Source organism: Staurois parvus, unplaced genomic scaffold (genome assembly GCF_062004578.1).
Source record: "Staurois parvus isolate SC_StPar_1 unplaced genomic scaffold, SC_StPar_1.0 ptg000087l, whole genome shotgun sequence".
NCBI lineage: Eukaryota > Metazoa > Chordata > Amphibia > Anura > Ranidae > Staurois > Staurois parvus.
In genome coordinates, this window is record NW_028317883.1 from 12,505,167 (window position 1) to 12,527,030 (window position 21,864).

Here is a 21,864-nt window from a genome sequence, read left to right on the forward strand (position 1 = left end):
TCAGTCCACCCCTGGGTCACTAACATCCCCAATGACACCAATACAGTGATCAGTGCAAAAAAAAAAAAACACTGACACTGTACTAATGGCACTGGGGAGGAAGGGGTTAACTTTTTTTAGGCAATGAAAGGGTTAACTGTGTGAGGGGAGTGTTTTACTAGGGGGCGGTGTACTTCTTCAAGGGAACAGGCTGATCCCGAGAAATAAACTCCTCTCTCAGGATCAGCATGTTAGGAGCTGACAGGGAGCAGAGCTGCAGTGTAAACAATGCAGCTGTGCTCCGTGTGTGTCACTGTTTGCTGGCAATCGCCGGTACCCGGCGGGTAATGACCGGCCAGGATCCGTTGATTGACACCCGCTGCCGTGATCAGCGGGACGGGTAGGGCTACCTTTTTTGCAAAATGACGTTTTAAAACGTGATTTTGCCCAGTGGTGCCACCTTGTGGCCGTTTTTCTACAGTGGCTGGACGGCAAGCAGTTAATATACTGTCACCAGTGTGGTTCAGCGTCGTCATAAAACTGGCATGGCGATCATCAGTGGCACTGACTGGTGACAGTATGTAAACAAATAAAAACAAACTTGTAATTCTGATGGCTTGTAATTCTCAATTAACTGTGAGGGCACTGGCAAGCGCTAACGTAGTTCATTGATTATATTGCTATTCAGTAACTGCCTGCCTGTATGGGAGGTACGGGGAGAAAGCTTACAGAGGGTCTGCAGGATCCAGGCATTGCACCCGCGATGTACATTTATGATTTTTCTTACAAAAGGTGAACTTAACCTATTTAATTCAAAATGGCACTCCCCACACATCTGCTAACGTGAGTGATTTTGTAAAGGTTCAGGGACTTCTTTGTGCTAAAGGTTTGGTAGCTGATGACTTTTATATTTTTACGAAAAATGACTGGAGCTCCGCTTTATTCTGTGTATTTAGTTGTTTGCTTGGAGTTCAACCTTAAGCTGGAAGTTCAGTAGGGAATTTACATTAGTTATCTTATCAATTTGTGTTAATGCTTTATAAGGAAACTGTTTCTGTTTATAGTTTGTATTTTACGGTATTATCTTACCTATGCAGAACCTACTTCCTGCTCACTAAAGATCATTGTGCTTCACTGCTGCTCTCTCCCAGTGAAAGGCAACCAGTCTAATTAGGCTGAAGATTAACAATACCCTCTGCATGTGTCTCATTCTGTTACCTTGGTAATCACTGACCAAAGGTGATGACTGCTTGCCTCACATACAGATTAACAAATGCAGATCTATGTGAAAGTCACATTCAAACCTACTTTCATTATATACCTTACAACAACAAATGTATCAGACCATAATAGCTTTTTTCTTTGAATGACATAAGAAAGGGTGAGAACCAGGGGCGGACTGACCATTTGAAACTCGGGCACTGCCCGGGGGCAGTAGGGGGCCCCATGAGATGCCCCTGGTACCTTTTTCATATGCTTTTTTGAGTTTGGGCAAGGACACAGGGGTCCCATGATCCCCTTTTTCCCGGGGGCCCCATGAGTTGTCAGTCCGCCCCTGGTTAGAACCTCTGTCAGTCTTAGTCCCTGCTGGAAACATTCATCCCTTCTGTTTGTCCTTACAGTTGAGAACATTTTTATTTGATCCCCTGAAGATCTTGTAAGTTTGTCTACCTAAAAAGAAATGAAGGGTCTATAATTTTTAGCATAGGTATATTTTAAATGATAGAGACAGAATATCAACCAAAAATCCACAAAAAAACATCATACAAATGATATAAATTGAGTTGTAGTTCAGTGAGTAAAAATAAGTATTTGATCCCCTCAAACATGGCTTAGTACTTGGTGGAGAAACCCTTGTTGGCAACCACAGAGGTAAGCCGTTTCTTGTAGTTGGTTACCAGGTTTGCACACATCCAGGGAGGGATTTTAGTCCACTTTTCTTTAAAGATCTTCTCCAAATACTTAAGGTTTCTTAGCTGTCACTTGGCAACTCGAAGTTTCAGCTCCCTCCCTCAATTTTCTATAGGATTAAGGTCTGGAGGCTGGCTAGGCCACTCCATGACCTTAATGTACTTCTTCTTGAGCCACTCCTTTGTTGCCTTGGCAGTATGTTTTGGGTCATTGTCATGCTGAAAGACCCATCCATGACCCATCTTCAGTTTTCTTGCTGAAGAAAGAAGGTTCTCATCCAAGATTTTACAATAAATGACCATGTCAATTGGTCCCTCAATGTGGCAAATCTGGCCTGTACCTTTAGCAGAGAAACAGCCCCAAAGCATAATGTTTCCACCTCCGTGCTTGACTGTAGCTAAATTTTGGTCTCATATCAGGACGTTCTCCCAATCCTGCTCTGCATCATTTAGATGTTCATTGGCAAAATTTAGATGGGCCTGTACATGTGCCTTCTTCAGGAGAAGGACCTTGCGGGTGCTGCAGGATTTCAATCCATGGTGGCATATTGTGTTACCAATGGTTTGTTTGGTGACTGAGGTACCAACTGCCTTGAGATTATGCACAGTCTCCTCCCGTGTAGTTCTGGGCTGATCCTTCACTTTTCTCATGATCATCATTACCCCATGTGGCAAAATCTTGCAAGGAACAAATAATTTGCATATAATTGCTCCAAAAGTTGTTTCCTTCTCATCAAGCTTCTTGCTAATGCTCTTGTAGCCCATTTCAGCCTTGTGCAGGTCTACAATCTTGTCCCAGACGTCCTTTGACAGCTCTTTGGTCTTGCCCATGGTGGTGCCCAAGAAGGAATTCTGTGGACAGGTGTCTCCTGATGAGTTGTCATCAGGAGCACCTTCTTCAATTGATAGGATTATTCTATGTACCACATGAGCTCATGGCTAGTCTGTGGGAGCCAGAATTATTGTTTGTTGGTAGGGGATGGAATAGTTATTTAACTCACTGAACTGCAACTCAATTTATAACATTTGTATTGTGTTTTTTTCTGGATTTTTGGTTGATATTCTGTCTCTATCATTTAAAAAACACCTATGATTAAAATTATAGAACTTTAATTTCTTTGTAAGTGGGCAAACTTACACAATCTGCAGGGCATCAAATAATTAGGATGTTTTCATAAAATGCATGTACAGTGGGGCAAAAAAGTATTTAGTCAGCCACCAATTGTGCAAGTTCTCCCACTTAAAAAGATGAGAGAGGCCTGTAATTGGCATCATAGGTAGACCTCAACTATGAGAGACAAAATGAGAAAAAAAATCCAGACAATCACATTGGCTGATTTGGAAAGAATTTATTTGCAAATTATGGTGGAAAATAAGTATTTGGTCAATATCAAAAGTTCATCTCAATACTTTGTTATGTATTCTTTGTTGGCAATGACAGAGGTCAAACGTTTCCTGTAAGTCTTCACAAGGTTGGCACACACTGTTGCTGGTATGTTGGCCCATTCCTCCATGCAGATCTCCTCTAGAGCAGTGATGTTTTGGGGCTGTCGCTGGGCAACACGGACTTTCAACTCCCTCCAAAAGTTTTCTATGGGGTTGAGATCTGGAGACTGGCTAGGCCACTCCAGGACCTTGAAATGCTTCTTACGAAGCCACTCCTTCGTTGCCCGGGCAGTAGGTTTTGGATCATTGTCATGTTGGAAGACCCAGCCACGTTTCATCTTCAATGCCCTTGCTAATGGAAGGAGGTTTGCACTCAAAATCTCACAATACATGGCCCCATTCATGCTGTCCTGTACATGGATCAGTCGTCCTGGTCCCTTTGTGGAGAAACAGCCCCAAAGCATGATGTTGCCACCCCCATGCTTCACAGTAGGTATGGTGTTCTTTGGATGCAACTCAGCATTCTCTCTCCTCCAAACAAGACGAGTTGTGTTTCTACCAAACAGTTCTATTTTGGTTTCATCTGACCATATGACATTCTCCCAATCCTCTTCTGGAACCTCCAAATGCTCTCTAGCAAACTTTAGACAGGCCCGGACATGTACTGGCTTAAGCAGGGGGACACGTCTAGCACTGCAGGATCTGAATCCCTGGCGGCGTAGTGCGTTACTGATGGTAGCCTTTGTTACGTTGGTCCCAGCTCTCTGCATGTCATTCACTAGGTCCCCCCGTGTGGTCCTGGGATTTTTGCTCACCGTTCTTGTGATCATTTTGACCCCACGGGGTGAGATCTTGCGTGGAGCCCCAGATCGAGGGAGATTATCAGTGGTCTTGTATGTCTTCCATTTTCTAATTATTGCTCCCCCAGTTGATTTGTTCACACCAAGCAGCTTGCCTATTGCAGATTCAGTCTTCCCAGCCTGGTGCAGGTCTACAATTTTGTTTCTGGTGTACTTTGACAGCTCCTTAGTCTTCACCATAGTGGAGTTTGGAGTGTGACTGTTTGAGGTTGTGGACAGGTGTCTTTTATACCAAATACCTATTTTCCACCATAATTTGCAAATAAATTCTTTCCAAATCAGCCAATGTGATTGTCCGGATTTGTTTTCTCATTTTGTCTCTTATAGTTGAGGTCTACCTATGATGCCAATTACAGGCCTCTTTCATCTTTTTAAGTGGGAGAACTTGCACAATTGGTGGCTGACTAAATACTTTTTTTCCCCACTGTACCAGTACCCATTAGTGCAGATCAATGCCACATATCAGTGCCTACCAGTGCACATCAATGCCACATATCAGTGCCTACCAGTGCACATCAATGCCACATATCAGTGCCCAACAGAGTTGCCTTTCAGTGCCGCCTATCGGTGCCAGTCAGTGCAGCCTATCAGTGTCGCCAATCAATGCCACCTATCAGTGCCCTTCAGTGGCGCCTATCAGTGCCGCCTAACAGTTCCAATCAGTGCCACCTATCAGTGCCATATATGAGTGCTGCCTTTCAGTGCTCCTCAGTGATTCCCATCAGTGCAACCTGCCAGTGTCTCCTCATCCGTGCCACCTATCAGTGACCATCGGTGCAGCCTATCAGTACCCATCACTGCAGCCTCATTAGCGCACATCAGTGAAGGAGAATAATTACTTATTTACAACATTTTATAACCGAAACTAAGATAAAACTTTTTTTTTTCAAAAACTTCCAGTCTTTTTTAGTTTGTTTAGCAAAAAATAAAAAAACCTCAGTGGTGTTTAAATACCACCAAAAGAAAGCTCTAACTGTCTCGAAAAAAATATAAATTTTGTTTGGGCACAGTGTTGCATGACCTCTCAATTGTCATTCAAAGTGTGACAGCCTTGAAAGCTGAAAATTGGCCTGGGCAGGAAGTGGGTAAAAGTGCCCGGTAGGCAAGTGGTTAAAGTGGAACTACACTGCATCTATGCACCAAAAACTCTATTAGATTCATTTTTAATATTCAAAGCAAACTAATTCATCCATCTATGTCTCCATGCTTTATTTTGCTGAGAAATCACTTTGAAAAACACCCCCTAGATTTTCTGGCAGCGGCCATCTTGAGTAAGGGCAGTTGATTTATATACCATTTACTTCCTGCAATCCCTCCGCCCTTAGCTCAGCCATGCATGCAGGAGGGTGTGCTTAGCTGAGAAACCCCTCCTCTCCTGATGACACCTGGGATGTATGCCATCATTTGCCTAGGCATGGAAACCAGGAAGTAATTTAAGAAATGTAAAAAACGTGTTTAAAACAAGTAAATACGATACAGTTTTCTATCTATTTACTAATCCTAGCAGCATAAGGATTAAAAATAGTCAAAGTTGATTTTGAGAGTGAAGTTCCACTTTAACATAAAATTCAATAGCAGTTACAGATCAGCATTAATACTAATCATTCAAATGATGCTTTCAAATTTCATCCAATACCTCTTTTCTGAATGTTCTAATCATGCTCACATGACCGCTAGCTTGAGGGTGACTCCACTGCAGAATCTTGCTGTATTGACAGTGATACTCCTTAAGGCAGTTTCTGTCAATCTACAGCTAGTGGTGGCCAGAAGTCATGGCAGCCTGTACAACCACAGGCAGACTACTACCTGCACACTGCTACAGAGTCAGAACTGGATGGTGCGACAACAATGAACCAGGAAGAACCTTGTGGTTTTTGTTGACTTGATGATCCAGGAAGCTGAGGCTGCTGACAGTATCACTAGGTAATTCAAGCTTTGAACGTAAAAGAAAAAGAGCATTAAAACATTGAATGCATGGTCACCTCTATTCTCCCAGATGATGAGTATGGGTAGTGATGGAGCAGCAGCAGATTGATGCACTCATCTGTCTGCTCACTCTGCTCTCTCCTCCTGTCAGCACTTTCATTGTCAGCTTGTGCGTACTGCAATGTACCTGTTTGGCTGGCCTCTAGCCTTCTCTCACTGTCTGCTGGATACAGTTCCATTATACAACACAATACAATCCTGATTTGGATACTTTTAGTTGCATATAAAATATATTATCTAATTTTAATTATTACATATCTGCATTAATTTGTGTTTTACATATCTGCCTAAAGGTTAGTTTTTTGGTTTGTTACCTTTTTATATTTCTACACATGAAAATAAAGTCAAACCGCTTGGGTACTGCTTGTCTTCTATGCCAGTTATAATATTTGGTTCTAAGGCTCTCGCACATGGGCTAGCAGAGCCCTTTCAGTGGAATTGCAGCCATATTTCTATCACCCAGGCAGCCTAGGTGCAGTGTACAATCTGTCATTACCATGAAGGGCTGTGCACTGCTGTACTTGTCTATATGATGGTGCTATCATAAACACAACTCCAGTGTATTGCCGTATACAAAAAATAGAATTTTGTTCTGTAAAAAAAAAAAAAAAACATTAGCAACTATGCATAATATGTGGTTTATGTTCCTCCCTAAAGGCAATACTTTACATATGTAGAGAGAATTTAGGTTCTCATTTTTCTCCATGAACTTCTGTGAATAGGTGTGGCTGAGATTGTATTAAAATAAAATTCACCTTTCCCAGAAGTAGATGATAAAGGAAGAGCAAAATGTGACTGACCCACCAGGTCTGGTTTTATTATATATTCCTGCGTTCTTATGGCACCAATAAGAGATACTGTAACTATTCATTAGACAAGAGTTTCCATTATAACAAAACCTCCACATTTGTAATGCTGAAAATAGTCAATTTGTTGAATAATGAATTACATAGCTCTTCACAATAGATTGATTGCAGAGAAGTATTTGAGCTACAGAGCTTCTATGTAATAATACCAGAGCACAGTGCCCATTTAGTCATCAGGCTCACATGCAGCCCCCTTGAACTCCACTTTCCACAACTCCCTGGGTTCCTGGACATGCCCAAGGAAGAAAACTTCCTCAGCTTCTCTTCCTCAGAAAGGTCAACTCGAAGAGGCAGAAGTAGCTGGGCAAGTGATCTACAGCCAGGTGAGCAGCCCTCCACTATGAGAACCGACATGTGAGCCTAATAGCATGCAGGTTTCCAGAAGTCCCAATTCCTAAGGAGAGACCCTCCACAATTGCTACCAAGGTACTCCAGTTCCAATGGGGTGGAACATTGTTCTTGTGCCTTGGATCCCTTCAGCTGTTCACCTGTGTTACCAGAGCTACTTTGGACCTCACTGATCGATATGCTGTTTGAGGATAAACATAAGTAGATGTTAACCTGACTGAGCCACAGAGACATTTTTGTGAAGATTCCATGTTTATGAAGCTTTCTTAATCTGTTTTGTAATATTCTGCATTGTACGCATGCTCTTTGCCATTCTTACCCTATTTTGAATGATTGATTCTAATCTTCTACCTGTATAGTATTCTATTAAAATGCTAAGTTGTGACAGACTGCTGTCCTGCTTGGGGAGTTCTGCTGCTAAGAGCAAGGTTCTTTGCTATTTAGACTGCTAAAATGTTTATTATTATCTTTAGTTGTTAACTTTTGACCTGATGTACAATCTGAATCTGAGATAATTGTTGTTCTGGGCTCACCCAAAAAAACCCTAAATTACATACTGTGCTACCATCACAAAGAATGTTTCTGATTCAGCTTCTTTTAACATATTTTCTAGTTTTGCCATCTGTGTAACAGAAAAACCTGTTGGGCTTGGAGGAGCAAAGCTTGCTATTTAAAGGAGTTTTTCCTTAAGGGGAGCACCTACTGTATACAGAGCAAAGCAAAATAAGCACATTGGTTTTTTGTTCAATTTTATAACAAAGAACAAACATTATACAGGCCTAAGGTCTCAGAATACAACCCCTGATATATTTTTAGAGTATAACATGGAACATGCTGGCAAGCAGACTTCCTCTCCCTACTCAAAAATGGCCCCTTTCTTCTACAGCAGCTGTCAGATTTGAAATCTGCATTCTGTGGGAGGCTCTGCCCTTACAGCCATGTCATTCATTCACATAGATCCGTGAATAGATAAACTACAAGTCCTGTCTTATACACAAGCAAACGGATTTGCAGTTCTCAAAGGAACACAAGTGCAATTATTACCGCACTCATAAACCATTTGTGGGGAGGTGCAGCGATGTGCGGGAAGTAAATACACAGAGCCCAGTTGCAGCAAAGCTTGGAACTTGTGTTAAACAGAATGCCAATGTTACAGACACCCTGGCAGGAGAACACCGCTATGGCAATAACTCACAGTTCAATCTAGTCAGATGTAGAGGAGGAGAGGTGCCGACAGTGTCTGTTTCAGATGATGAAGTGCAGCCCGGCCGGTCCAGTCCCAAGAGGGAAGCTCTTTTCCAGGGTAGTGAGTCCCTAATCTTTCCCTCCTCCTGAGGATCATTTCCCTACCACTAGTTACTTTTCCTAACAAGCGAGGTCTCTCTCCCTATACTAGCGAAAAGCCAGAAGTGCGCCAAAGCCTGGGGGCAGGGATATAAAGTGGCTCTTCAGTCCTGTATTAAAAAATTAAAAGTCAGCAACTACAAAAATTGTTGCTACTGACTTTTAATAATTAGACATTCACCTGTCCCAGGATCCAGCAGTGTCCTCATGCAGCCGGTTTCTTCTCTGGGCTTTGGTCCCCGGCACTGGCATACTCACTGTGGGCAGCATGCTGTGCTATTTGAGACCTGTGAGATGTCTCTGAAGGCTGTGGTGGGAGGAGTGGCGACCTTCTGATCAGATCGCCGAGGCGATCTTACTAGAATTGAGGGAGTGGGTACCTGTCAAAAATAGGTACCCACTCCCCTCCACCCCCCAAAAAAATGATATGCCAAATCTGAAGAAGGAGAGGGGGAAAAGGAGGAAATTCCTATTGAAATAGACCCTGCTGACCCTAGATGGCCACTGAGGGTCACATGGGTGCAGTGTAGCCAACCAAAATGCTGCTCCTTTGACCCAGGAAACCTTAGAGAAACGTTATTTCTCTTGGACTTCCTCTCCAGGCTGCGGTGCCACTCAGAATGAGCGCCACCTGCAGTGGAGAACATAAACCGCACTTGCCTACACATTGACACAGCTCTCTAACTGAATGCCTGTACCTTAGTATGATATAGAGCTGGAAGAAGAGTCTTTAGGAGCCTGGCATTGCACTTGCAATCCACTGGATACATTGCTTTGCAGGCTGATTTGCAAACAAAAAAAGCAAATTTCTTCCGCAAATATAAGTGCAATTATTATTCTTATTTTTTAATAACATTTAATATACATAATGTGTGTGTGTGTTATCTAGATAGTTTGATTTTATAAGAACGGGCCAAACACCTATCCATCCCACGCAAAAGCGTTAAATCATCTCTTAATAATTCCAATTCAGTTAGATTTATTACTGGGTTCAATAATAAGTATAAGGCCATTTCAGGTGTTATTCGCAAACACTGGCATATTCTTACATGGGACCCTAAATTATGTCCATTATTATCGTCAAATCCTACGGTCACTTTCAAATATGCACGCAACTAAAAAACATCTTAGCCCCTAGAAAATTAGCATCACAGAAGAAAACAGGTGCCTCTTCAGAAATACGTTCCTTTTTAGATAATAGAGTAGGTATCTTCCAATGCCATAAAAAAGGGATGTTTAACCTGCCAGTCCATACATCAAGAAAGGACAAGAAAAAGTAAGAAAAATGGTCAGCACAAACATTAACACCAAGTACCCAAAAAAGTCCATAAAGTCCAATAAATTAGAATGTAATATAAGTGGATTAAAGTAAGAAGGTCCGTAGGGCACTTTGGGGGCAGGCTTCATATAGTGCTGTAGCAAGACTCTGTGTAATAAAAGGAAAAAAGAAGAAGCGCCTCTAAGTGCAGCAGAACCACTTTAATAATTCACAAATGTAGAAACACTCACATGTGGAAGAGATAAAGCAAGCATGTATGCGATACGTATCCAGTATGAGGAACGGCTGTATGCAAGCGATGGCGATGTTCAACATAGCGTGCCTCGTCATTTTCTCCAACATCACAATAAAGATTTTAAGAAAACGTAAGTCTTGGCAATAGAGTGCATTGATGACAGATCGATAACTCAGAATGTAAGATTCTCCCTCTTCTGCAGGAGAAAAACCTTTTGGATATTTAAATAGGGTACTATGACACCAGATGGGCTAAATGAGGACCCTGAGGTGCACTGTATATTGCAACACAATACATTGTGAAAAAGGAATTTATTAATGCATTTGTTATGGTTGACTTTCTCTCTCTTTTTTTTCCTTTCTTCCCTTTTTTTCCTAATATATGTATTGATAATTCAGTTATAATAATTTTTCATTATACATATAATCAGTTTGGATATCTTTAATGGTATATACTAGTGCAATATAAAAAAATCCAAAAAGTGTTTTTATTGTGATTTTTATTGTTTTGGTTTATCTATATATTTTTAGAAATATATATACTTTTATGTAATTCTTTTGTTTTAGCAATATGTATTTTTATTTTATGTTTTATGATGTGGACTATGGGACCGGCTTACATTGTCATTTATATTAGGCATCTATGCCTTTAAATTTCTGGCCCCAGCTTTCCTCCCTCCCTCCCTGGGTTCCACCCCAATTTTATGCTGATTATTCATATTCCTCTTACCCCCCCGTTTACCTATTGACTGTGACAAAACACTGATTCGTGCAAAACACATCGTCATGGTAACCAGGATTTGTTTTGGCCAGTCTCACTCCTGCTGAGGGTTCATGGTGGCTGACATTGGCTTTCACTGAGGTCACTTCCCGTGTGCCGTGACGTCACTTGTGGTGCGCGATCCCCGGTGACACCAAGGCCGTCTTCCTGGTCTCTCAAGTGGCATTTCACCAGGCAATTGGTTTGTGGATACACTCCCATCCACTGTCCTTCTACCATCCTTCCATCTGTGGAGTTCACCATCCAGGCTTCCCACAGCCATGTTATCATCAAAGTAAGCCGCTCCCAATCTTTCTTTCAGCATGTGACTTGTGCTAATCTTTCAATTTGTGCCATACCACCACATGGAATTCTTGGAATATGGTGATTATGGTTTTATCGATTTACTAAACATTGGAATCGGACATATTGACTGTTGGTTGTGTATGTCATTGCATAATCATTCTGGCTTTCACTACGAGTGCTCTGTTTTCCTTGGGGGGGGGGGGGGTTGTGTCAGGGACTCTGGGAGTTACGAGTCTGCGCACTGTGGCACTGTGGGAGTATGCGAGTCTGCGCATGTGCGGTCTGTCTAGGCGCACTGGCGTGCGGACACTAGGACCTGGGCGCCCACGATGGCAATGGCTCGCGGATGCGCGCCTGGCACCAGTGAGTGCACAGGGCGCACTATTTAAACAGACTCTGGCAATACTCAAATTGCCGTATGGTCTTTCCTGCTTTTCCTGTTATCCTGTGTTCCTGAGAGATTGCTAGTTGCCGACCCTGCCTGACCCTGATCCGTTGATCGTCTCCTGCTCTGATCCCTGGCTCGTCCCTGACTACTCTTCTGCCTACTCCTGAATTATTTGACCTCCTGTTGCCGAACCTTTGCTCGTGACCCGGTTACTTCCTGCCTGCTGCCCTGTACCATTCTGCCTCTGCTGTTACTGACCTGGCTTGTCTGACCCCGCTATACTCCATACTGTCATCCACCCATCCATCCCGCTCGGATCCAGTCGCTACTGTCCAGGGCCTGCCAGTCTCTTCACATCAGGCTCTCCTCTGTACATACCTCCGGCGGTCCTCTCTACCATAGTTGGGCGTACCCAGGGGCCGCGACCTGGTCTCAGTTCTGCTCCAAGTCCATCCTCACCATCAGGGGCTCTGGTGAATAAGCAGACTGGAGCTTAGACTCTGGGCCCTGGGGAATCCCGTTCAGAGCATCCTATGATGATGAGCATCGCTCGAAACGCATCAGAGGGCTACAGTAGCTGGACGTCTAGCCACCGCTGGTGGCCATCCTGAATTTTATATGGTCAGTGTCTTTTTCCGTTGCGTTTTGCACACGTTCATACCTACCTGTTTGCACCTATTTGTGAATAAACTATCCTTACGGTATCACGCTATGGTGTGTCCCTTATTGGGCTCTCTTTATTGAGAGCCCTCACCCACAGAACCTGCACTTTAAAGGGACCTTTGAACGTGTTTCACATCTGAGTACTACACCTGAGATGTGACCAGAAGGCATACAGGATCCTGACCCTTATATGAGTACTGAGGACCTCGTACACACCTGGTAAGACAGGCAAATCTCAAAGGCGTATTTTTTACGCACTTCTGGTGAGTGCGCAATTTACTCATTTAGTTCATCTACCACTTTGGATCAAGTCCTCCACGCACCTATTTTTAGGATCACATTGGATCCTCACATGGGCTTCTCATACCTTGGGACATTCATTTTATTTAATATTAGTCACCATTAGTGACATGTGACTTTGTTTTATCCATTGATTCATCATATATCCAATCTGATACTTGATTTTGAGCGCTGCACTTATTTTGTTATAAGTTATTTTTTCCAGTTGGTGTGAAACCAAATATTAAATTGAGGGTGCCAATAATTTTCTCCAGTCTATTTTTGGTGTTTTGCGTGGAATGTGTCAGATTTGGCTTTTTGTTTCTCCACTTTTTTGTGTCATACCAATATAAACATGAGAATGCCTAAACATTTGTAATTGCAACAATTTTCTGGGCGAAGTGGTGCATTGTGACCGAAATGCAGGGGTGCCAATATTTTTGGCCATGAATGTAAAAATGCAGCCACCACATCCAATGACTGAACATTGCAGTAGTATTCTAAATTGTTCTTAGGTTTAGATATACTTTAAGACAATTAATAGTTCAAGGCGTCCATGTACACTTTTGCTTTACAAAACTTACTGAGCTTTGATTACCAAAACAAAACAAAGCAGAACCCATGGCATCCATGCAGAATGAAGCTGACAATGTGTAGTGCAGGTAGAAAAATAGAAACAAGCACTTCACTGTTTGGAGTGGACAATGATCCAATTTTCTTGTCCATTTGTTTTAAAAATAAAGCCCACTGTCAGATACATAGTGCACATTTTACAGTAATTTTGTCATTGTCCATTCAGCAGCCTTGTAACAATTGAATGTGGGAGTAAAGCAGAAACGTCACTTGAGTGAATCATCACTACACACCCCTATGTAGCGACAGGCCTCAACCCTGAAACCCACATTGTGCAGGACTTGTCTGTAACCAGGTGTAAATTTGTATTACTCATTGGATAATCCCATGTGTGGACTTAAAAATATACTAATTGTAATGAATTTAACCTGGAGCTATATCTTAGGAGGATTAACTTTAGTGGTTCATTGTCACAAATTGTAAAACGTTTGGGCCTCTTTCATCAGTGCGATTACATGCAAGCACCAGATTCCAGCAGCAAGAATATGCAGAATATTGTAGCTGGGATGCCAAGACCAATGGCTCTTCGGTATACGGACACCATACAGCAGAAGAACAAGTGAAGCAACCCTTAAAGTATATCTATCCAAGATGAAAAAAACGTTTTGGGTATACTGTCACAGGTGTCCCTACTGGATGTTTCTCCCTTTATTTCTGTTCTGGTGACAACTCAAAATTTTTGATTTTGCCTCACTTTTAGTCCCCATGCCAATGATTACCAGGACAAATTGAGAGAGTGAATCTCTTTAACAGAGATAAAAATCTATTGGTGGTTTTAACCCCTCATCAGTCTAACCAAAACAAAAAAAAAAGCTTTTTCTAAAGATATACTTTAATGGTCTTCAGTATTCCTGTTGTTTGGTTCTTGACAGTTTTGTATCATGTTTAATATTTTTGTGAATCTAGATGCAATTTTAAAAGTCCCTTGAGTCCTTATGATATTTCTATTAAGACAACATGCAACATTTAAAAAAAAGTGTGGGATTAAAAAAAAAACAACATTTATACTCTCCTATGTGGCTGCAGCATTGATCCCCCTGTCCTCCATCCTGCTGACCCCCTGTCCTCTATCCTGCTTACCACTATACACTGCCTTACTGATCCCCTGTCCTCTGTCCTGCTTACCCCTGTACACTGCCTTACTGACCCCCTGTCCTCCGTCCTGTACACAGCCTTATTGACCCCCTGTCCTCTGTCCTGCTTACCCCTGTACACTGCATTACTGACCCCCTGTACTCTATCCTGCTCACCTCTGTACAACTGCCATACTGACCCCCTGTCCTCTGTCCTGCTGATTCGTGTACAATTCCCTATTGACCCCCTGTCCTTTGTCCTGCTGATCCCTGTACAATGCCCTGCTGATCCCCTGTCCTCTGTCTTGCTGAGCCCTGTACACTGCCCTATTGACCCCCTGTCCTCCATCCTGCTGATCCCTGTACAATGCCCTGCTGATCCCCTGTCCTCTGTCCTGCTGATCCCTGTACAATGCCCTGCTGATCCCGTCCTCCGTCCTGCTGACCTCTGGACACAGCCTTATTGACCGCTTGTCCTCCGTCCAGCAGACCGCTGTCCACTGCCCTACTTGACCCCCTTTCCACCATCCTGCTGTCCCCTGTACACTGCCCTACTGACCCCCTGTCCTCCATCCTGCTGTCCACTGCCCTACTGACCCCCTGTCCTCCATTCTGCTGTCCCCTGTACAATGCCCTGCTGATCCCCTTTCCTGCATCCTGCAGACCCCTGTACACTGCCCCCTGACATTTTTTACGGCATCAGACAAGATAGATCCAGCCCTGGTTAAAAAAGCAGACATTCAGGAGGCGGGCCTGCTTTTGTCTTGCAGTTGCAGTGCAGTATTTTAATACAAAATCCCCTTTGAGATTTAAAAAAAACAGATGTTCATAAAGCAGGATTGCCTACTGAACACTTGCTGCTGCTACAATGCCCTCTGAAAAGTGTTCCAGTGCAGGTCACTTTTTAGAGAGCGGTAATCACTACCACCAGTGGGAAAGAGCCTTTAGGGATCCATGGAATCCTGGCTGAGAAAGACTGGTCTGGATTCTGTCACCTTTTTGTAAAGGGCCCTGCAAGAAGAAGCACATTCTGGTTCCTGTTATAAGCACATTCTTACTTAGAGAAGGCCTAGTTATTCAGTAACTTTAGCTCAGGATCTTGGCAATGCAGTTTGGTTAGTGAATGTTTGGAAGTGAAGTTGTTTTGTTTCTTTCAATCGAAACTCTGCAAGACACTTCCTCACTGACCTGTTGGATAGTTAGGATGAACTGTGTGGTTACCATGGGAGGGGTGGTGTCATCAAAGCTTCTCATTGTATGCTCTCAATCAGGTTTGACTTCTTGGTTGTGTTGTCAAGATGTATTTCAGTTTGTTTCTAAAGGTACTTCTATATTTATCAAGAGACAGCTAGTAAGTACCGTTAAGTACGTAGAACTAAAGGTAAAACTTTATTTTCTTTTTTGGATGAAGGGAGAGTTATAATCCTTGTAAATTTTTGCCATGTATATTCATTTGGGGAGATTTCCCTTCACTTCTTATCCTATAGCAAACCAGGAAGTTAGAGGAAATCCCTCCATAGTGAGCTAATCACTGTCACTATAACTAGTGTCCCCATTGAAAGATTTGCCTTGTATGTCCCCAAGAGACAACAAAAAATGTGTGAATTTCCTTCACTCTCAGTGATAATGGTCAACAGGTCAAATGGAGAAGGTGAATCTCCCTAAGTCTAGGGTCACACCTATGCGCTTTCCATTGCCTTTTGCAGAAACGCACAGCAGTCCATTTAATATGATTTCCTATGGGACAAGTTCACATTTCTGCGTTTTCACCCGTCCGGTTTTTGGAAAGGGTCAGAGACTTTTTTAAATGCAAAACATTGCATTTTTGGTTCAATAGACTTCAATGGAGACATTGCAGAAATGCATGTAGTATGTTTTTTTATGCATTTTGTGTTTTAATCTGCCCAGGAACAAGTTGGGGAAATAAAACACAACACATATCAAAAACGCAAAACACACCACAAAATTCACTGCAGAAGCAGATCAAATGCAAACTGCATAGGTATGAACCTAGCCTAATGGGGGCACAGATAGCAATATAAACTTGACAGGGGTTTCAACCCCTCTCCACTCTATCCAAAACTAAAAAAAAAAAGCTTTACCTTTAGTTGTACTTTAACCACTTGCCCTCTGGAGGATTTACCCCCCTTCTTGACCAATTGCGCGGTCATGTAATGCTGCACCCAAATTAAATTTACGTCCTTTTTTCCCACAAATAGAGCTTTCTTTAGGTGGTATTTGATCGCCTATGTGTTTTTTATTTTTTGCTCTATAAACAAAAAAAGACCAACAATTTTGAAAAAAAAACCCTATATTTTTTACTTTTTGCTATTAAACATGTCCAGTAAAAAAAAATCAAATGTCAAAAATGTAGGCCAAAATGTATTTTGCTACATGTCTTTGCTAACAAAAAAAACCAATACATGTAAATTAATTGGTTTACATGAGACTTATAGCACTTACAAATGCCGGTATATATACTGGAATTTTTCTCTTTTCTTTTTGTTACTAGTAATTGCGGTGATCAGCGACTTATTGCGGGACTGCGGTGGGCATTCTGACACTGGAGGGAACTGACTTGGAGTCACTGACATCCCCAGTGACACCAATACAGTGATCAGTGCTAATAAAAAGCACTGACACTGTACTAATGACATTGGGCAGGAAGGGGTTAACATAGGCAATCAAAGGATTAACTGTGTGCTGTTTTACTGTATTGGCTGTGAGTGCTTTCCACTGTAAGCACAATGCTTTGGAATCGCCAGCCGAGACCCTTCTTTTATTGGTGGAAGAAGGCCGGGACCCTGTGATTGACAGCCAAGGCCGCAAATGGCGCACGCCCCCTACCCGGAAGTTAAAAATCACATATATATATATATATATATATATATATATATATATATATACAGTATGTGTATATATATATATATATATATATATATATATATATATATATATATATATACACACAGTATATATATATATATGTGTGATTTTGCACACCCGTGCCACCCTGTAGCAGTATTTCTGCTATAGGGCAGCATGGAAGCGGTTAAGTAAATCAACCCTAATGATTTTGTGTTCAGGGATGTGCAAATAATATTGGCCGACACCCGGGATATGCAGGTTTTTTCTTTACATTTAGCCCTGCTGCCTGCATTTTATGCGATTTTCATGTCGGTTTTCAATGCGAATGTCAAAGGTAGTTGTTCAGCAGTTCAGGTGCGATTCAAATCTATTTTCTAGCCACTCTATGCAAAACTGCCTTTCAGCCACTTCTATGCAAATATGTTTTCTTGCCACTTCTATGCAAAACTGCCTTCCAGCCACTGTATGTATGTATGTATATATGTATGTATGTGGGTGTGTGTGTGTATATATATATTTATTTTGTGCTTGATTTTTGCTACTATTTTTATTTAATATATTCATATATGACATTTAGAAAGATATTTTGTATTAATTTAAAGTATAACTAAAGGAAAAACTTTCTTTTTTTTTTCTTTTTTGATTAGAGTGCAGAGGTATTAGAACACCGATTAGGTTTTTATTGCTGTCTGTCATCATTAGGGAGATTCACCCTCTCTATTTGCCCTATTTACCATTATCATTGAAAGTGAAATAAAAAGAAAATCCCAAATTTTGGGTTGTCTCCAGAAAAGAAATAAAGGGAAAATCTTCCTGAGGGTCCTGGTGATCTGATGGTCCCCAAGGGATTCCCTTAATTTTCAGTTATTTTCTCTCACTTCCTGTTTTGGCAATGGGACAGGAAGTGAAGGTAAATTTTCCCAATGGGACACAGATGGGAAAAAACCTGACAGGGTTTCTAAACTTCCATTACGCTATCCAAAATGAAAAAAAGTTTTGCCTTTAGTGATGCTTTCAAGCAGCATTTCTCAACCTTTTCAACACAGCAGAACTCTTGATATAACTTTCTAGTCTCAAGAACCTCTGCTAAAAAACAACAGTATCTACAACTCATGATATATTACTGTGATAGTCAGAGGGAAGAATACTCCTTACACTTGTGGTGATTGGGAAAAATTACCCCCTTAGAGATAGCTAAAAAGATTGATGATGTCAGTGGAAACTTGCCAGTGGGAAGATACCTTTTAAAAATAGTGAAAAAGTAAAGTATCCCCACTACCTATGACATATGTTCTAACAAGGGATTAGACCATTGTGATATGCATGTGCATTGTATTATGTTTGGAGTGATTGGGGTGTTTATACAGCAAATGATGTATATGCTTGTATATACATACAAAAAGTCTCTGAAAATGACAGGAGAAAAGATAGATTTTAATAATGGGGTGGATTTACTGAAGTTACATAGACTGAGCACTTTGCAAGTGAAGGTGCTCCAGAGCTTAGTAAATGAGGATGAGCTCTGCTGACTTCCATCATCCAATCAAGTGCAAGCAAAAATGCTGCTTTGGAACTCTGAAGCAACTAGCTCTGGAGCAACTTGCAAAGTGCACAGTCCATTTGCTCTAAAGTAGAACTATAGGCAAACCTTTTTTTTTTTTCATTTTAAATAGAGCAAGGAAGGGTTATAACCCCTGTTTTTTATTTTTTTTCTGTAATTATTTTTTACCATCTGTGTCCCATTGGGGAGATTTACCTTCACTTCCTGTCACATAGACAGGAAATGAGAGGCAATCCCCGCAAATTAAGGAAATCCTTTGAGGTCCCCCCAGGTCACCAGAACTAGTGTCCCTATTCGAAAATGTCCCCTCTATTACTGTTCTGGGGGCAATCTAAAATTTGGCATTTTCTTTTACTTTCACTTTCAATGATAATGATAAACAGGACAAATAGAGAGGATGACCCACCTTAACGGGGCACAGACAACAATAAAAACCTAACAGGTGTTCTAATCCATCTCCACTCTATCCAAAACTAAAAAAAAGGATTTCTATAGTTATACTTATAAGTAAATCAACCCCAATGATTTCCATATTTAGGTTTCTATGCATTACTGCGGAGATAACTGATCCAAAAGGGCAGGGACTAGTCAAAATTGGCTATTATATTTTTACATTCTTTAAATACCACATGCCTGGACCACCACTTCATCAATGCATGCATTTAATTATTTTTTCTTTCTCTGAATTGACTTAACCCCTTTTTATGCGACATATGCCAAGCATTTTGCTGTAAATACCGCAAAACAGCATAGTGAATTGACAATTTCCAGGTCATGTGTGATATTTAGGAAGAATGTCCGGATTTCTAAATACCACATGTGAGCAGCTTTAGTGAATGCAGCCCATTGGGACTCATTCCCCTTCCTCTCATAGGATATCACTAATGCTAGCTGATTGGTCCAGTGCTTTCACATGGTGGAAGAGAGAGAACGTCCTAAGACAGAAAGGCATAAAAGACAGATGTTGTTAAACAAATCTAATTTCTTTTTATGAGGAGGTCAGGAAAACCTTGGACAGAGGGGTGGCGGTGGACGTGGTATACTTGAATTTTGCAAAAGCATTTGACACAGTTCCCCACACACGGCTAATGTGTGTGGGGAACACATAAAGTCTACAGGCTTGGCAAAATCTGTATGTAAATGGATGGAAAACTGGCTAAAAGATCGTATTCAGAGAGTAGTGGTTAATGACTCATACTCTGAATGGTCTAGGGTTGTCAGTGGTGTACCCCAAGGTTCAGTATTGGGACCCTTACTTTTTAATATATTTATAAACGATATAGGGTCTGGGATTAAAAATCCCATTTCAGTCTTTGCAGATGACACCAAGCTGTGCAGTGTATTTTTTCTATTTGCACTAACTATGTAATTAAGCCTGGTGTGAACTTTAAAATAAAAATTGCTCACAATCTACACAAGTCTTATTTTCCTTACTCAAAGCAACTGAATTGGGCTACAGGGCAGTGAAGCAAAGGTGCTGCTGGGGGGGAAGGGGGGGCAGCAAAGCCAGGTTTGGGAAAAACACAGGTATGGCCCCAAACAAGCATTGTCAGAGTGAACATTGCTCTTGATGAAGGAAAATGAACCCTCATGACAAAGAATAACAACCTTTACAAATGTGAGTGTAAAGCAGAAAAGATTTAAAGAATATGTTACCCCAACATTTTGTATTCCTGATATGTGCCCGCTGTACCATGTTCTTGTGTGAAAGGTTATCCTGTTCTCTTTGTATTGCTTTCATTTGCGTGAAATCCCTGATGTTCCTGCCAGCACCTCTGCTTTCCTATTAAAACTGACCACACTAGGCAAGAGAGTGTCGTGTGGTCAGTTTTCTGGTGGTAATGGGAACTCAGCCTGCTCCACTAATGCTTAGACTTGTGTTGACATGCCCCCCCTGCACAGTCATTTACCAGAAAGACTAGTGTACTGCTGTTTCTCTTCCCCCAGCTTTCTGAGCTCCTTATGCAGCTGAGAACAGAGGGAATGTGATCACTTATTTAAAAGGGCAAAAAAAGGTATTTATATATTTTGTAATATCTATAAAAAAGTGTTTTGCCTTTCATTACTATTTTAAACTGAATGGATTGTTTTACAAGGTGAGGGTTTACATATACTTTAAGCTGACCATAAACTCCTAGATCTTTAAATGAACATTTGTGGAAATATTCTCAGTACATTCATTGACTTGAATGTTGTTTAAAAGTGTTTCAAAATTCCATTTGCTTTTACCATTTAGTATTTGGTGAGAATGTGTTTTCCAACACAAAATTCACACACACTGCTAGAAATTAAAACTTTAAATGAAATTCTACTAGTATAAAGCCAGTTTAAAAAGAGAGAACTTGCAAAAATGTGTAGAAACAATCAATGGATTCATCAAAGATGAAAAGTGTAACTGTATTAAAAATGTAAATGAATTATTTTGATCTAATTATTACAATTAAATAGCATGTTGGACTAATAATAGTATAAGAAAATGTCTGTTATCCTTTACATTGAGCTGTTTAATCGTGGCTCATATCATTTAGTTCTAAGATCTAGTAAGTCTTTTGTGCTACTTAATTCTCCTAACTATGCATCAAAAGAATCCATCTATGTTGTTAAATTAGACTTTCTTTTCCCTGTGTTTGATGAGTCCACTGATTTATGTCCCATATATATATATTTTTCAAAGGTTTTAGATTTACAGTATGTTATGCACATATACCTAATGAATTCATTTTAACCAGATCTTGTTCTGTTTAGTTTCCAGAAAAGCCGTTGCTTTGGAAGGTCTATTCTTTAATCTTTATCTGGGGTGCTTGGCATCCTCATATCCTGTCTACATCAAAAATGTTTGATGTTGACAGGATATGAGGATGCCAAGACACCTCAGACAAAGATAAAAGAATAGGCTTTCTAAAGGAACAGATGCTTTCAGCCCAACTCCAGACAAAACCTTTTGAGCTTGTTTATACCTGCAACCATGGGCAGTAAAAATAGGCCAATGAGCTGCAAGCTGATTGGAGGGAAGGGACACCTCCTCCCACCCCAATCAGCACAGCACACAGGAACAGACCTGAGGCTATCTGCTGGAGGTCTCTCCCCTGTCACCATTTTTCTGTTGGTGTCAGGAAAACATTTCAGAAGTGACTCATGATG

At 41.2% G+C, this 21,864-nt stretch overlaps 1 protein-coding gene across 3 annotated transcripts in view; it reads left to right on the forward strand.

The window, feature by feature from the left end:
- The window catches only part of LOC149468438 (uncharacterized), a 73,067-nt gene that overhangs the window by 19,830 nt on the left and 31,373 nt on the right, over positions 1–21,864 (forward strand). Inside the window, exon 1 of one of the 3 annotated variants that reach the window (XM_089670196.1) lies at positions 11,108–11,247. The exons of the other annotated variants lie outside the window; for them this stretch is intronic. Within the exon in view, the coding sequence (XP_089526322.1) occupies positions 11,234–11,247 (14 nt within the window). The 5' untranslated portion in view covers positions 11,108–11,233. Of the gene's footprint in view, positions 1–11,107; positions 11,248–21,864 lie in introns of those variants that run through there. 3 annotated transcript variants of the gene reach the window in all.